This window comes from Neurospora tetrasperma (genome assembly GCF_000213175.1).
Source record: "Neurospora tetrasperma FGSC 2508 unplaced genomic scaffold NEUTE1scaffold_81, whole genome shotgun sequence".
Taxonomy (NCBI): domain Eukaryota; kingdom Fungi; phylum Ascomycota; class Sordariomycetes; order Sordariales; family Sordariaceae; genus Neurospora; species Neurospora tetrasperma.
The window spans coordinates 6596350-6613414 of NW_009799179.1; the positions used below are offsets into that span (position 1 = coordinate 6596350).

A 17065-nucleotide genomic window follows, 5' to 3' on the forward strand; every position below is an offset into this window, starting at 1 on the left:
CATACATTGACGAAATATTTCCAACAAAGGTGATGATGAAGAGTGTAGGTACGTGCTTTGAAGAGTGAAAAGGATAGAAAAAAATGGCTACTACGAATGGGGTACTATTCATCGCACGTCTTGGTTCGGGTACCATAGAAGATTGAATGATTAGATGGGATGAAAATTTCGTCCTGTATACTACATATCAATAACATCAAACAGCAAAGCAAGAAGAAAAGATCCTAAGCAAATGAACAAGAAATAACACCAGTTCCTTCCCGCTTATAGAGACATCCACATGGAGATCCAAGACCCTTTCACAACCAAACGCCCTTTTTATGAGTTGTTGAAAATGACTTTTGATACCCCCTATGCGTGATTTTTCTTTTTTGCACGCTTTTCCAAAAGGTAGAAAGAAAAACAATCAAACATAATGGTATCATGTCATCTACAGAGGCTTGCCGCCAATGAACTCGGACCACCTGCGGACCTCAGAGGGGATACCCTCGGGGCGGGGCAACTTCTCGGCCATGCACTGAGCAAAAAGCATAGCGGTCTAGGGGAGGAAGGAAACGTTAGCTTTCGGTCACCGTGAATTGAAAGGTCAGTGGTGAAGCTTACCTGGGGCTCCATGAAGAGAGGAACACCGAAGTCGACGGCGTTGCGACGCATAACGTAGTCGACATCAAAGACGGTCTTGCCACGGGCCTGGGCAAGGTTGAAGACACCACGGATGTTGTTCTTGGCGAAGACCTCACGAAGGGCACGCTTGTCATTGGTGGGGAAGGCAATGACCTCGACATCGATCTTGGTCTTGGCAGAGGACTCGAGGAACTGCTTGACCTCGTTATCGGCGGCGTAGAGCTTGTAGCCAAGAGGGCTGAGGTAGTCGACAATGGTGGTCAACCAGCTCTTGCTGAGGTCACCACCGAAAAGGAGACCCTCGCCGGGCTCGGGGACGCGGAAGTTCATGGCGGACTGAAGAGAGGCCCAGTAGGCATCGACGAGATCCTTGCCGAAGCAGGCCATCTCACCGGTAGAGGCCATCTCGACGCCGAGGAAGGGGTCGGCACCAGCAAGACGAGTCCAGGAGAACTGAGGAACCTTGGTGGCGAGGTAGTCACGCTTGACAGCCATGAGATCAGTGGGCTCAGGGACGTTCTTACCAACAAGGGCCTTGGTAGCGGCGTCGATGAAGTTGACGCCAAGGACCTTGGAGACGAAGGGGAACGAACGAGAGGCACGGAGGTTGCACTCGATGACCTTGAGGGCCGGGAGGCCACCCTCGGGATCCTCAGCCTTGATGATCTGCATGTTGAAGGGACCAGTGATCCTCCAGGCCTTGGCGACCTTCTGGGCGATCTCCTTGACGCGGTCCATGGTGGTCTGGTCAAGGTTGGCGGGAGGGAGGACGAGGGTGGCATCACCCGAGTGAACACCAGCCTGCTCAACGTGCTCAGAGACAGCGTGGAGGATAAGGTTACCCTCAGAGGCAACACCATCAACATCGATCTCTTGGGCGCCCTCAATGAACTTGGTAATAACAACGGGGTGCTCGGGAGAGACGTTGGCAGCAGCCTCAAGCTTGTCCTTGAGATCCTCCTTGCTGCGGATGACGGTCATGGCAGCACCGGAGAGGACATACGAGGGACGGACAAGGACGGGGTAACCAACCTCCTCAGCAAACTTCTCAGCCTCCTCGACAGAAGTGAGCTCCTTCCAGGCGGGCTGATCAACGCTAATGCTGTCGAGGATCTCAGAGAACTTTTGTCTGTCCTCGGCACGGTCGATATCGCGGGGATCAGTGCCGAGAACGCGGGCCTTTCCAGTTTCCTGGAGACGGAGGGCAATGTTCTGAGGAAGCTGACCACCGACAGAGACGACAACACCAGAGGCGCTCTCGAGCTCATAGATATCCATGACACGTTCGTAGCTAAGCTCCTCGAAGTAAAGCTTATCAGCGGTATCGAAATCGGTCGAGTAGGTCTCGGGGTTGTAATTAATCATGACAGTCTTCTCGCCCATAGCCCTCAGGGCCTGAGTGGCGCTGACAGCGCACCAATCGAACTCGACCGAGGAACCGATACGGTAGACACCGCTGCCGAGAATGACAGTACCCTTGTCCTCGAAGGTGACGTCGTGGGAAGAGGCGTTGTAAGTAGTGTAGAGGTAGTTGGTGTCGGCAGGGAACTCGGCGGCCAGAGTATCAATCTTCTTAACCCAGGGCCTGATACCGAATTCCTTTCTGGCAGCGCGGACAAGATCCTCAGTGCTGTTGACAGCCATGGCGATCTGCTTATCGGAGAAACCGAGCTTCTTGGCCTTGAGGATGTGCTCCTTCTTGAGGGCCTCGAGGCTGCCAAGCTGTTGCATCTCCTTCTGGCAGTCGACAATGTTCTGGAGCTTGTAGAGGAACCACTTGTCGATCTTGGAGAGCTCATGGACCCTGTCAACAGAGTAGTTCTCGTGGAGCATGGCCTGACCGACAGCCAACCAACGGCGGTCAGTAGGGTTCTGGAGCTCGAAGTCGAGATCCTCGAACTTGTCACCCTGGAAACCGACGAAGCGGGGGTCAACCTGGCGGATAGCCTTCTGGAAAGACTCCTCGAAGGTACGGCCGATAGCCATAACCTCACCCACTGACTTCATGGCAGAGCCGATGTCGCGCTTGACGTGCTGGAACTTGGACAGATCCCACCTGGGAATCTTGGTAACGATGTAGTCAAGAGAAGGCTCGAAGTTGGCGGTGGTGGTCTTGGTGACCGCGTTGGGGAGCTCGGGAAGGCTGTGGCCGAGACCGATCTTGGCGGCAGTGTAGGCCAGGGGGTAGCCGGTAGCCTTGGAGGCAAGGGCAGACGAACGGGAAAGACGGGCGTTGACCTCAATGACACGGTAGTCCAAGCCATCGGGCTGAAGAGCGTACTGGACGTTGCATTCACCAACGACGCCCAAGTGACGGACGATCTTGATGGCAGCGGAACGGAGCATGTGATACTCCTCGTCGCTGAGGGTCTGGGAAGGAGCAACAACGATAGAGTCACCAGTGTGGATACCGAGAGGGTCGAAGTTCTCCATATTGCACACAGTAATGCAGTTGTTGTTGGCATCACGAACGACCTCGTACTCAACTTCCTTCCAGCCCTTGAGCGACTTCTCGACCAAGATCTGGGGGGAGAGGGTGAGGGAGCGAGCAGCCATGTTGCGGAGCTCCTCCTCGTTGTTGGCGAAACCGGAACCGAGACCACCAAGGGCGTAGGCAGCGCGGACGATAATGGGGTAGCCAATCTTGTTGGCAGCGTCGAGGGCCTCATCGACGGTGTTGACAGCGAAGGACTTGGCAATGGGGATGTTGATCTCCTCAAGGGCCTTGGCGAAGAGATCTCTGTCCTCAGAAAGCTCCAGTGTCCTGACACTGGTACCGAGAACCTTGACACCGTACTTCTCGAAGAGGCCAAGCTTCTGCATCTGGACACCCAGGTTGAGGGCGGTCTGACCACCGAAGGACAGGAAGATACCATCGGGCTTCTCCCTCTGGATGACATACTCGACGTACTCGGGGGTGACGGGGAGGTAGTAGACCTCATCGGCGAGGGAATGGTTGGTCTGGATGGTAGCGATGTTGGGGTTGATCAACACGGAAGCGACGCCGGCCTCCTTAAGGGCCTTGAGCGCCTGAGAACCTGGATGGGTAGAGTAGAGTCAGCACTGTTGTTTGTTTGTTTGTTTGTTTTGTTTTGTATCTGGTATCACTGAGTCACCAAGACATTAGACGTACCGGAGTAGTCAAACTCGCCGGCCTGGCCAATGGCAAGACCACCGGAGCCGATGACAAGCACCTTCTTGACGTCGACATGGTCGCGGGGCTTGACAACGCCGCTCTGGATATAAGCCTTCGCGTCGGGGGCGGGCTGGCTGGCAGCAGCCGCGGCAGCGGAGGCAGAGAGCCACCTCTTCTGGGAGGACAGCCTCTGGGCGGCGTTGGCCTGTGTCTGGAAGATGGAGGTGTTCTGGGCGCCGGAGGTGAGAGCCCTCAATTGGGACGCCTGGACGGGAACCCGCCGACCATGGCGGAGGAGAGCAGGAGCTCGGCCAGCCTGTTGCACGGTCGACAGCATTATGTCCAATGGGGGGGGGGGAGGTGTTTGTAGTAGGAATTAAAGAAAGACCAAGAAAGGCCTCGTGAGGGTGTCGGGGGGCCGATGTCTTGTATATCAACAAACAAGTCCTGGCAACGAAGTAGCTGTTGACCCCGGATCCTGACCAGTTGACTCAATCTCGAGTCTCCCGTCCGTGTTTTCGGAATTTCGCGCTTTTAATAATTTCAACGGAGAAGAAACTGGAGAAGTGGGACGGAAGGAGGAGACAAATAATTCCCAAAACCGGCCGCTGTGGGGAGCGCCGATAAGAAATATGCGGGGCCGGCGGCAGGGTGGGTTCCAGATTGTTACCTCTAGTGGGCGGCTGTGACTCTTTTGCTCTTCAGTTCACCAAACAGACGGAACAATCGACGATGAGGCCCCGAATGGAGTCGCTCTTGCGCATCCGCCACCCTCTGCCGGGGGCAATGGCGGGCACTGGCGGGTTGGGAACAAGTGACGACGGATTGTTGGAAAATTTTCAAAATGGGCCGCGGGCCAGCTTGGATAGCTTCCGACAACGGAAGCGGACCCGGAATCCTCTGCGGTCGAGAAGTGCGGGACCTGACTGGACCTGCCAGGCATACATGGATCTGCGATGCTCGCATGGGCAGTCATCGCATTTTGCCAGATTCCCCTCCCATGATTCTTGTCCGATTTCAAGCTCACCCACTGGCGATCCTTGACCAGTGTCTTGTGGTAGACTTGTCAGCCACTTTGCCTATCAGAAAGACAACATGTCGGATGCGGTCTATCTAACATCATCTCTACTATTCCCTAGGTTGCATGTGTCGTCTGAAGTCGGTTGTGCGTTTGTCCGATGTTCGCTCATGCACGCCATGGCCCCAAAACAGGCACAAGCTCCCGGGACGGCACTGGAGACGGCTAGTACCGAGTCAATGGTTAGTTGGTACCCACGACCTCCAACCTCTCCGAGTTTGGTTTGTCTTTTGGACACCCAAACCCCGCCAAAAATTTGGACTACCTTGGCGGTGAAACTGGCTGAATTGGCCGTAACTGACATGTTATTGGTCAATTGCCTATTGAGCTGCGACTTTTTGGCGGGGAGAGGAAATTCACGCGTTTCATGATTGGCTGAGTCATCGCGGCCCCAGTCTATTCGGCGATAGTTGACGCCTCGATGCCGGTCTTGTTGGTGATCTTCAAAATCGATCCCTCGCTTTTGACGTGTCCATGCGGCTGAGTCAATTCGAAGCGCCTCGCTGATACTGACCTCTTGACATTTTCTCCTCGGCCAGCCCTCGAAAGAGCTCAGATCCTTCGTTGTATTCCCAATGTCAGTACGCCGCCTGCGACTTTGACTCACGGGCCGGGTTTCGACGGCTGTAGCACTGCAACCTTACTAATATCAGCTCTGCTAGCTCACAAGTCAAATTACTCACCCCATCCTATGATCTCACAGTACTTCGGGGGCCTATGGTGTACTACTAGTATTCCAGAATCCGCAAGCTTATTCCTTCTTCACTCACGCCGTGAATGAACATGGGGGACGGGCGCACATGGAGTTTGGAAGTGTGGTTCCTGGCAGACCCTTGAGCTTCCACTTGTGTAAGTCGAGACCTCTCATTGGAAGAACACTATGTACTGTCCATCCTGAGCTGTGACTCAGATACAAAATTGGACATCGAGTGCGAGTGTCTATCTCCAAACCAAATTTCACATTCCCCTTTCTGGAGACACCCATGATGTCAAGTCTGTCACCCCAAGCGCCCAGGCCGGGGCTCTGATGGAGCGGGGGTAACCCCCACTCAGGTTCACGGTTGCACCATGGGAGTCCAGGCCCGTCCTCCTCCGCCCGCGGCTTCCGGACTCAAGTGCGTGGATTCCGGCGAACGAAAGCCACGGCACCGGCCCAAGCCCGGCCGACAGCGGGGACCGGAACTCGGCCAGCTGGCCGGTCTTGGCATGCCAATGAGCACAGGCCGCTGCGTGCATCCCCTCCAACCCTCCCCTTCGCTGTTGTGGTCCCTTCATTTGTTGTGACGCTGAGTCGCTGACAGCTGAGGCAGGGGCACCTCAGTGGCAGGCTACAGCACCACGCACATCCTTGGCGACCTTGATGACAGCTGCCCATCGAAGTGAAATGCATCGCGCATTCTCCATCTCGTTGCCGCCTTCGTGATCATCACATTTGCTTTCTACTACTCGATGAACATTCTGTTTGCCGGACCCCCTTGACGTCAATCAATCATAGACCCAGATATGTGAGGCTCAAACAGCCGTTGAAAGCTTTTATTACCCACAGCTCTTTAATGCGCCAACGATCACCCTTCCTCTCAAACCACGGCGAGCTATGAACGATGATTCCGAGCCGAGCTTCGCGGCCCGGCAGCAGGAGCAGGAGCAGCAGCAGCAGCAGCAGCAGTACATCCCGCCACACAATGCAAACGAGGATGGCAGCCGGCGCAATGACAACCACGAGCGGTCCACGGAGCTGAACGGCAGCGCTCATGATGATAATGATGATGATGACCAGACGTCACGGGAGGAGAAGCGCAAATTGGGCCTGAAGAAGAAGCTACAGTTCATGAGCCACCTGCAGAGAAATCTCGACATGATCTACTTTGCCTATCTCTGCACATTATACTATATGGAGTACGATAGCAGCCACTTCCTTTAGATCCTTTGCATAACATAGCCAATGACTAACGAATGACCTCAATGTCTCTTCGCATCACAGATGTTCCTTTCTCCGTCTATTCGTACGCATCATTCCACACTTCATGTTCATTACCCCGAAAGAGGGTCCCGTCCTTCTACCGGCCGAACGTCCCCATGTCTTTGCCATCCTCGGACCGAATTTGATATGCATCCTTGCACACATCATCTCTGCACCACCAGTCGCCGGCGAAGCGACGCGCGGGTATCTACACGGGGGCGTGATAGTCGACTTTGTCGGGCAGAAGCCACCAACGACGAGGCTAGGTCCTTTGTTCTTCGATGCGGTGATACTGGCTATCCAGTGCTTGATGTTGGCTATCCATACGGAGCGGGAGAAGCTGCGCAAGGTTGTGAATCCCTCCTTACAACCTCTCTGGGCTGGTCCCGGTCAGGTTGGACAGCAGACGGGGGCATCAGGTAGCGACGGCGTGCGCCAGCCGGAGACTTCCCAGACTTTGGATGCGGAAGAACGGGGCGTGAATAGGGAAGATGAGATGGCTCTAGGCGATGGAGAAGGGACCGAAACAGACCGCCTGGTGGCAGAAAGCCGTGGCGGTCAGGGGCAGGATGATGAACAGCGGCTGGGGTCCAACTATTCTCCAGCATCTGCCGGCATAGACTTGTTTGACGTGATGAGGTCAGGCAATGCCAGTGTGGGTAGCTTTCATCCGGTACACGCCATACGTACGGTAGGGAATGACTACCAGACGGCTGCGGCTTACACGGTCCAAAGCATTGGTTTCCATGCGGCCGCCGTTGCTGGCAACCGGGGAGTTAGAGGAATTGCTGGGATTACGAATAGAGCGGCCAGACGGGGGACATGATGGAAAAGCATTTGTACACACTAATACTTAGTGCCGAGACCCACGAAAGCGAATTTGATACAGCAAAAGTATGACCTAACAGAGCTTGAACATGCAACAAAAAAGAAAGCATCCGGTTTATAATTCTTTACGCTACCTTCCTTCCCACATTACCAACGCCCGTACCCTTGACCGAGACTACTAGATCAGTCGTCTCACCGTCGTCATCGACATCTCTTATGCCCCAGCTGGCCGCTCCGAATTTCTTCAAGTCTCGTGCTAGCCCTATTGTCTCCTCCCTGGCCAATACTTCCCTGCCTAGCCTGAGGCGACCCACATCCTCCGATCCCATTGCCATCAGTGTAAGCAAGGTCGGTGCCGATACGTTACTGACGCAACCTCCCTGTGCGATAACCTCCAGCAGCTGGTACGCGCACCTTGCGCCTATATCCTCGGGCACGACACCACCCTCGGGCGGCGCTACCACGTCAGCCGAGTAAAGCACGCCGTCCGCGCTCGACTCCGCCACCAAGCTGAGGCCAAAACCGATACCGATCTTCTTCTTGGCACCACTCTTGTCGCCGACCAGCGGCGCCGGGTCGTACTGCGCCGCCACGTGCACGTCCGAGACCAGCTGGTTGAGCACGCCGCGCGCCGCCGTGATCATGCGGTTGTTGTGGCTGGCCGACACGCCCGTGCAGTACGCCACGCCGCGGATCCGCCGTATCCTGCCGGGGCGCCGATTCAGATGCAGTGTCTTGGGCAGGCGAACCTGACTGGCGAAGCGAAGCTCGACCACGCCGCCACCGCCACGGCCGCCGGGGCCGGAACAAGAGCGCGAGAGCACGCGCAGCTCGATGCGCGCTGGCGGGATGCCGAACATTCCATACAACGGGAGCACGGCCGTGCGAAAGGAGTCAACCGAAATGTCGCCGGTCAGGTAGGTGGCCGAGGTGATGACGCCGGGGCCGGTGAAGCGGACGTTCATGTGGGCTTTGGAGAAGGGCGCGAGTAGGGCAAGCGGGAGGAGGAAGTAGGTGATGCCGCGCGTGTTGTTGGCGGGCAGGGTGTGCTCGACTACGTCGCCAACGGCGCCGGCGTTGACGCCCGCGACCGTGCCGGTGATCAAGCCGGGCTGGTATGTGATGGTGGTGCCCGAATACGAGACATCGATGACGGAGCCGTTGGTGATGGCCTCGATAAGGCGCAGGAAGGAGACTTCGTGGGGCGCAAGACCTGGGTGTGTGGCCGAGCTGCTGCGGATCTTGGAAATGTGCACTGGGCGGCCGGTAAGGGTCGAGAGGACGATCCGGTGCGTGAAGGCGCGGTGCCCCGTAAAGCGAATGAAGTCGGTTTTCTCGCCCGACATGGTGGCGGTTGTCGGGTTGTTGATTTTACGCTGTCCTAGGCTGAGTCGTGTGAATAATGTAATTTCCTAGTCCTTTGAATTCTTCGTAGGCGATCGCGCCCCAATTCGTCGGGCAGTGGTCGTCGGTGATGGCTTAACGGGTATGTCGCGGTTTTGATGGCGAATGATTCTGAATTGGAAAGCTCCTCTCGCTGCGAGCGCTGCAGGTCTCCCCGTTCCAATTCGCTTTTCTCCAGAATTTTTGGAGGATCCCGCTGTTTCTGCCGGGCGGTGAAATGGTACCTAAGACTTATTCGACAGGAGCTGCGCGTCGATAAGAACTGCAGGGGAGGGATAAGAAAAAGTCACAGCGGCAGCAAGCGCATGGTGGGGCGATGATGGCCGCTGTTCCTTCTAGGACGTGCTGCTGTAGGACAAAGTGTTGCCGGCTGCTCGCCATCACGAAAAGTTGACGAACACACCTTCAAGCTCCAGTTCACCCCAAGGGAACCTTCAACCTCCGCAGTTCTACCTAGCTGCCACTTCTCCAACTCTTTCATTGCTCCTCATGGTTATCTTCATTCTTTACAGCACACTGCCCTAGCCCACCCGACACACGAAACCACCACCGATGCCTCCCCGAACATTTGCGCTTGAATTGAGTCGAACAAGCAGCTATGTTTGCCAGTCATGCATCGCTAGCATAGGACGAGCCCGCCCAAATCCACAGCCATGGCTGACGAGAAACGCTTCGAGTGCGGCCCGCGCCGCTCGCAGACAACGTGCGCCGACGACGACTAAACAGCTGGAGGAAGAGCAAGCACAGAGATTTCAAGAGGCCCTCCTACGGGAGGCGCAGAAGGGAGAACCCGCCGACACCGACGAAGGTCCGACCGAACCCCTTGCGGTCAACTACTTTAACGAAGAGACCGAAGGGCAATATCGACAGCTGCGCGACGGTGCCGAGTTTGGCGCCGTTAGTGGCGGCATCGATAGCGAGATTTCCGAGGCCATCAACGACTTGGAGCAGAAAATGGTCCAGACAATACAAATGCTCGACAGCTTGGAGAAGGTTGGGGGTTCCGAACAGGACAAGGCTGAGGAGCTACGAAAACAGTTCAAAAAGATTCTGAGGGAGAAATACAAGGGCAAGACGGGTCCAGAAGGCGAGTCATACGGCGTACTGCGCATTCCAGGCTTCAGCGGAGTGCGGCAGCGAGCCGTAGCCAACTTGAATTCCTTCCTTGCGCGCGACAGCGTCGTCAAGGGCGGCGTCCCCAAGCCGAAAGACCTGTTCGACTGCTGGAAGTACTACTCTGCAGCACGCAGTTCGTTAGCCACCCAATGGAGCAACGTGCCGCGCGAGGTGTGGGATTTTCTGTGGATGATTTTGTCACACGAAGGGGAAGGCGTAGAGAACCCAAACCGGATGCATCACATCTACGTTTTGGCGAAGGACATGCAAGCTGCGGGGGTGGTGCTGAGAGACTCGCAACAACTTCTCGCGATTGAGGCCATGTTTCTTGAAGGCTGGCAAGAGGAGGCTATCGAAGCCTGGAAGAAAGCCGTGGTCACCATCGGCTCCAAGCCAGAAACATTTAAAGGGTACTATGAGCTGGGAGTACGCATGTGCAGTCTCCACGGAGATACCGACCGCGCGATGAGAGCTGCGGATACTCTTCTCAAGTCCTCAGAATCGCCTAACCCGCGCATCATGATACCCATCGTCCGGGCCTTGGCAGCAAAGGAGGAAAACGTCGAGGAAGCGTGGGAAGTGTACAGGGATATGCGAGCGCTTCTCGGAGACACCATGCAGATCGAGGACTACGATGAAGTTATCGCTTGCTTTTTGGCGGTAAACCACATCGAACATGCGCTGCAAGCCTTTGTCGACATGATGTTCTCGGGTCCCATGGATATTCGCGGCAAGACCAGACTACCGACCATCGTCGGCAACCACTTCTTCCTCGGCAAATGGTTGAAGAGGCTAATAGGAGCAGGAGATCTCGATGGAGCCTACAAAGTGGTTACGTTCCTACAAAAAAAGGGAGTTGCCGCCTCGCCCATCCAGCTCAACGGCCTAGTAGGCGCTTGGCTCAGGACAGAAACTGCTGATAACATAGAGAAGGCTGACCAGTTGGCTTGGGCCATGATCAAAGCCCGTCTGGACTTCGTCGACCTGCGTCGGAGAGCCGCCGCGATGGACCGGCCAATTCGGCTCGTACCCCGTGATGGAGAACCAACACCGGATGATTACGTTTGCACTACAAGAGCTACAGTCGAAACATTTTCTCTTCTTGCCGAGAATTATAGCGCTCGTGGACTGCACGATGAGCTCGAAGAACTGTGGACAGCGTTCGAGCTGGCAGAACTTGGCCCCAACAGCTTCATGATAAACCAGATCATCAAGTCGTATACCGAGAGCAAGGGGCCGCAAGAGGCTATCGATTTCTACGAGCAAATGACCAAGAAACGGCACGTGCGTCGTGATGCACATACCTTCATCGCTCTTTACAATACTCTCTCAGTGAACCGCGTGGTGAGGCGAGACAGCAAACTGACGGCAGATGACGCCGTCATTGGCCGGCAGTTCTTCCAGGACCTGGTCAAGATGGATTGGAAATTCGACTCGGTCGATGAGTATACGTACCTCCCCCGTACCGTTCTCTTCTCTATGCTCAAGGCCAAAGATCATGCCGGCATGATTGTCGCTGCGCGAACCATGAAGGAGCTGTTCAGCTACTCGCCGCCTGAGCAGCTGCTCATCGAGCTGGCGGCGGGAACCGCTACTCTTCGGGTACAGAGCAAGCGCAACATGGACCGCATCATGGAAGCCAGCAGACTGATAGAAAGCTTGATCCGGAAACACACCCAAGTTTTTGCCGACCTTGGAGGCGACCCTGCCAAGATGACGACGCAGGAGAAGGACAACCAGCTTTGTGCCGTATTTGAAGAGCTGGTCTTGGTCAAGGCGCATGCTCAAAACGCGGAGAGGAGTGCAGTGAATAATATCCTTGCCCAAGCCGCTGAAGAGATGGGCGTGTTTGATATTGTGTTTACGAGGGATCCGGCGGTGATTCGGAGGTACAGGAAGGTGATGAAGAATAAGGATGTTGAAGATGATGTCGACTGAAGATGGTCACTTGTACAATACAATGTAACACAAGCAAAATATAAAACCCCGAAAGCACTCATCGCTTCATTGGATACCCGCAGTATCATTTAACATATGGCGTCCACCGGCTATCTGATGTGCTCAGCACGATGATGGCATAGAACTGATATTACCCAGTTGCGAGTTTGTCCCTTATTCTAATCATTTTCAACCTTGGATATATCACAATTGCCGAACACTCGGTTGTGATAGTCAATGATTCGTGACCTGTAAGTAGTTGTGGCCTGTTGAGTATGGAAACGGTCACTAATTGGAAGTAGAGGTCTGAAGTGATTGGCGAGTTGTCACGTTCATGTGTCTATATCTTGGTATCACCTCTGTGCCCTTTTCTCACTTTTCTATCTTCCGGCTTGACCCTAATCATCTATGGCTGAACAAGATAAACTAGGTATTGGATTGAGCATTCGCTTCGAGGATTGGATACTCTCAGCCGAATCAACCACACTCTTTGTGTGTCTTGAGGTGAAAAAAGTCTTCCCACTCTCTAACTATTCTTTTCTATGAAAGGACTTGATCAACTCACTCTTCATGTCGCGTTTCCCCCTTCACCTTCCTGTACAACGGCTCTATACACCACATGTAACCACACGACCCATATATTGCACTGACTCGTAAAGCCTAGGCAAATTCAATTCTGATACAGGCAATATCGACTCTCAGAGTGTATGCTCCAGACTGTCAGCCACTAGAGTCTTTCTGATTGCTACACCTATCTATTGAAATCACTATACTCCTCCCAAAAAAAGGTCAATACAACATCAAGGGCCACAATGTAGTATGTAGCTCTAATTTGCATAGAGCCCTCATGGATCTCCCTATCTTCCTAGTCACCACTCACTCATGCTCTACAATGCTCCGTGTTCATCTTGTCCTGTTTTGCCTGTACCGCCTTGTCCACACAGCAAATTACCCAGTCTATCACGGGACCACAACTCTGCAGGGTATACACTACCCTACCCTACACTACACTCCCTCTCGGATATCCGTCCACCGCCCAGTTCACCGTCGACTCTCGGGGAGCTAAGAGGCCGTCTCAGAAAGTCAGGCGCCCAGGCCACAATAATCACGTGGCCAAGCTTTCCGAACGTTCCATTTCATCTTCCTCGGGGTCCATCCATCCATCCAGGTCTCACGGTGGGATTTTTTTCTTTTCTTTTTCTTTTTCTTTTTCCCGAGTCGACACCGTAGGTCAAGCGAGAAATTTTGGCCCTGGTCGCGTGGAACATCTAGCCCCAGGGTATGCTACCCAGACACTAAATACTACCATAGGAAACCAGGGCGCGCGCGCGCGCCCATCGCCCACTTGTTGACCCAGGTCCCCGGGAACTCCGAGAACTCCGCTTTAAACCCTCAAAAGATGCGTAGTAGGTAGTATGGATGTATCTAACTTGTTGTGGTGACTGGTGGTGCTCGGGACTTCCTCTCCAAGGTTAGGCAAGGCCGCGGTTCCGCGGTTCCATCTGTATGTACCGTACCGATTCTTTGGGTAGGAGTCCAGGCAAGTCTCTTTTTGGTGAAATGATGATTGGCGGCGGGATGGGGTAAAAATGGATTACGGAGGGTTCATGGACAGGGCATAACACACATAACATGACATGAAAATAGGCATAACATAACATGGAATAGCATAAGGCAACGGAACATACATATTGACCCTTAAAAGTTTGTTAGCGTGGTTCTTGCCCCACATACTTTCACAGGGGGGGTTGCAAGGCGGGACACGTCTATTTACGAACTCTGATTGGCTGAATCTACCTGATTTCAAAGTGAGAACGAGTAAACAGAGCACACACACACAAACCTTCTTTACTGGCTCAGAATCACCTGAATCACCCAGAACACCCCTCACTACCTTCTATATTTTACTGGTTTTACTCCCTGTCACCCCCCTTGTCATTTCCCTGTCAAAATCCCATGTAAGTACCGAGCTAACGAACTTTCCAGGGGTGATGTGTAATATGAGTCGGGATGAGGAGAAAGAGAGAAACAAGAGTGGGGGGCGAGGGTAAGAAGCATGTGATATGAAGGATGAAGAATAATTGAGAAACTATTTTCTTCGAGTTGAAGCATGGAGAAACATTGCCGGGCTTCGGTAGGTCGTCGGACTTAATCTTTATGATTATTATTATCAGCGTCGTTGTCGTCGTCATCGTCGCTCATCGTTCTCACCGTCGATATCATCCCATCTTCAGCAAGACCAGGTACATCAAATGTTACGCCGCTTTGAAAGTTTCGAACGAGCAAAGCCGAAGTAGTACATATAGAACACCGCATCACAAACCCCATCTACCATCATCTGGTTGGTAGGGAATAGTACCCAGGAACGCGAGAAGTGGGGAGGAGAGGTATGGCAATCTTCCACGACTCCACGAGACCAAACGACGACGATGGACGATACGGTGCTTATACTGCGTAGTCTGGATCCGGTAACGTTCGTACGGCCTGCCTGCCTGCCGGCCGGGGCAGACAGAGCAGAGGAGGATGGCCGGTGGAGAGATAGGCCTACATTACACAGTGATCTGGGTATGTACTTGCAGGGCAAATTCTGCTCACCGCGATTCCAAATTTTTTGTATGCATGCATGTATGGATGCATGGGCCGGTCGGCTGTATGCAAGCACCAGTCGACGACGACAACGTCGGTGGGTGTCGCTATGGCTAGGGACTCACATTATGCTACGCTAGAAAAGGCCGTTTCGTTTCCGGGTGTCGTCGATTCGTTCCATTCGTTCTCGAGTCGGTGTCGGGGGACTCGGGGCTCGGGCGGTGGGTGTTGTTCATCCGCAGACGAAGAATGAATGGCTGGCAAGGAGCTAGGGTCCGGGAGGCCCGCCTGGCGGCTGGCCGGGGTCCGAGCGGGTTGGTTCACTTCGGGATCCACTTTGAATCTGACGAAGTTCGGCGGCGCGGCGGCGTCTATGTGGATTATTAGCTGCCCGCTAAGAAGTCGCTAACATAGCGGTGGGTAGGCCGCTTAACCTATTCACGGCTAGCTTTCAGTTGTTAGGTGATGGGGGACAGGCGCCAGGCACACACAGACTTTGGGGCTCTGGGAGCCTGAGGAAGAAAGGAAGAAAGAAAGAAAGAAAAAAAAAAAAAAAAAAAAAAAAAAAAAAAGGAAAGATGGAATCGAAGGAATGGTGGCCGGCGGGCCAGCTGGCACGGTAGTAACGTTGCACTTCCCCGGGCTCCCGGGCTTCCTTCCGCCGGATAGAAATGGGGTCCCGACCGGATGAGTTCCATGTGTCCCCCCGTTGGGTCGTGATGTTGGCTGGGCTCGCGAGCGAGCGAGCGAGTGAAGGATCCACTCTCACCACTCTACACTAATGCTCTCTCACAGTGGGATTGTACTGTGCAGAGAGGTACTGTAGGGTGAGCTGTTAATGCAGTGATGGTGTGTTGTCGCTGCAGTAGCAAAGTTGTAGGTTGAAGTGACCTGCCGAGTATGGTTTGGTTATCATTGATGGTAAAACAAACAACAACTGGCAAATGCATCTCACTGCCTGAGGGAAGTGGGTTGAAGTTTGTTGTCGAACGGTTGGTTTCTTGAAAATGTTGCCGCCAGCAGTGCCGCGGATGCAGAAAGACGAGTTGTCCGAACGATGATACATACCACACTGCTATTTGGGGGGTAATAGATCCGATGTCTGATTTAGTATGGTTCAAACACATGTAAGGCATTGTCAGCATGCTGTTTGGAGGCGTGGGGAGTAGTTGCCGCGAGTCTCTACGTCCTCATGATGTTGTGTGGGAGTTGTCGTCAGCTGCGGAGAGGCACGTCGTGAAGTAGAGTGATATATTGATGATGTTGAATTGGGATCGTCACTCAGCAACCTTCGGAAACCCACAACTGGCTCTCATCTCCAACAGCTTCCTGTAGAAGCATAGGATCAAAGTAATAACTGGTAGTTTGGCGTTTTGACAGAGCCTTGACCTACACAGAACCAAGGCTCATGGCCTGGCTCGGACAAAGAGAAGCCAGAGAGTTATGTTAGGCAAACAACAATTCCAAATTGACAAATCTATTTCCCCGCTTTTTGTTGATGTATTTGCCTCCAGTTTCTCCTCTTTGCCAACCTGTCTCGACAATAGACATTGGATGGTCAGCGATAATTCTTGTGTAAAGCGCCCTTGCCGCAGAAATGTCAGATATGTTTTCTTCTGTGCCTTATAATTTCTCCTCTTTTTTGCTTCTTTTATCTGATCAGTCCTATTTCATTGGTCTCGCATGTCAATCATGTATTTTTTTTTTGGTCGGTCTCGAGAAGTCAAAACGATGTCCTGGTGTCTATACTTAATGTCCGAAATGCACAAAGACGGCATACGAAGCAACTTGAGAAGTAATGCTCGCAAAAGACAAAAGGAACATATCGCGAACCATCATTGCGTGACAAGGCTAGGCACTTTACAAAACAGACTACCTACGAAGGCTGTTTTTCAGTTGCAAAACTATTTTATTACTACATTGGAAAGAAAATATTGGAAAAAAAAAATAGGAAAAAAGAAAGTCAATTCAAAATCAGGTCGAACAGCCACAACTCATCTGCGTCTTGTCGTAATTACCCGATAGAGTATCCAAGTACGTGGAAAGAGAAGTGCTTCTCTTCTGTGCTGTATGCAATGTAGCTACGTGGACTCGCTTCCTCTCCACCATACATACACCACAGAACAACGGCACGAATGCGCCACAGATATGCATAATTGATCTTGGTTTTTTTTTTTTTTTTTTTTTTTTTTTTTTTTTTTTTTTTTTTTTTAAATCTCTTGTGTCCCGCTCTCTTCACTTGTTTGGTTGTCCATAACACTTTCACCTCGCACGCAAAGTCCAATAACCACTGAACGCCCTCTCTACGTGTCTGTAACCAACCCCGTCTTCTGACGTTCACAATTCGCAAGGGACTCACAAAAACACAAACCAAAAGTTTTGCGATGTCCATGCA

General features: G+C 53.1%; 4 protein-coding genes across 4 annotated transcripts; 2 read left to right on the plus strand and 2 right to left on the minus strand.

Moving 5' to 3' along the window:
* Positions 1 to 135: 135 nt before the first annotated feature.
* On the minus strand, positions 136 to 4097 carry NEUTE1DRAFT_73152 (uncharacterized protein; the record flags this gene model as incomplete). Its single annotated transcript, XM_009858306.1, has 3 exons — positions 136 to 538; positions 604 to 3662; positions 3758 to 4097. The coding sequence occupies 3 exons, from the start codon at positions 4095 to 4097 to the stop codon at positions 431 to 433; spliced, it is 3507 nt and encodes a 1168-aa protein (XP_009856608.1).
* A 1809-nt stretch (positions 4098 to 5906) lies between these two features.
* NEUTE1DRAFT_126392 (uncharacterized protein) lies at positions 5907 to 7624 on the plus strand (the record flags this gene model as incomplete). The annotated part of the gene is made up of 3 exons (XM_009858307.1): positions 5907 to 6068; positions 6334 to 6734; positions 6820 to 7624. 3 exons carry the CDS (start codon positions 5907 to 5909, stop codon positions 7622 to 7624), a joined length of 1368 nt encoding a protein of 455 aa, XP_009856609.1.
* A 74-nt stretch (positions 7625 to 7698) lies between these two features.
* NEUTE1DRAFT_133500 (uncharacterized protein) lies at positions 7699 to 8972 on the minus strand (the record flags this gene model as incomplete). Its single annotated transcript, XM_009858308.1, has 1 exon — positions 7699 to 8972. One exon carries the CDS (start codon positions 8970 to 8972, stop codon positions 7752 to 7754), a length of 1221 nt encoding a protein of 406 aa, XP_009856610.1.
* A 607-nt stretch (positions 8973 to 9579) lies between these two features.
* Positions 9580 to 12084, plus strand: NEUTE1DRAFT_91859 (uncharacterized protein; the record flags this gene model as incomplete). The annotated part of the gene is made up of 1 exon (XM_009858309.1): positions 9580 to 12084. The coding sequence occupies one exon, from the start codon at positions 9583 to 9585 to the stop codon at positions 12082 to 12084; it is 2502 nt and encodes an 833-aa protein (XP_009856611.1).
* Positions 12085 to 17065: the final 4981 nt, after the last annotated feature.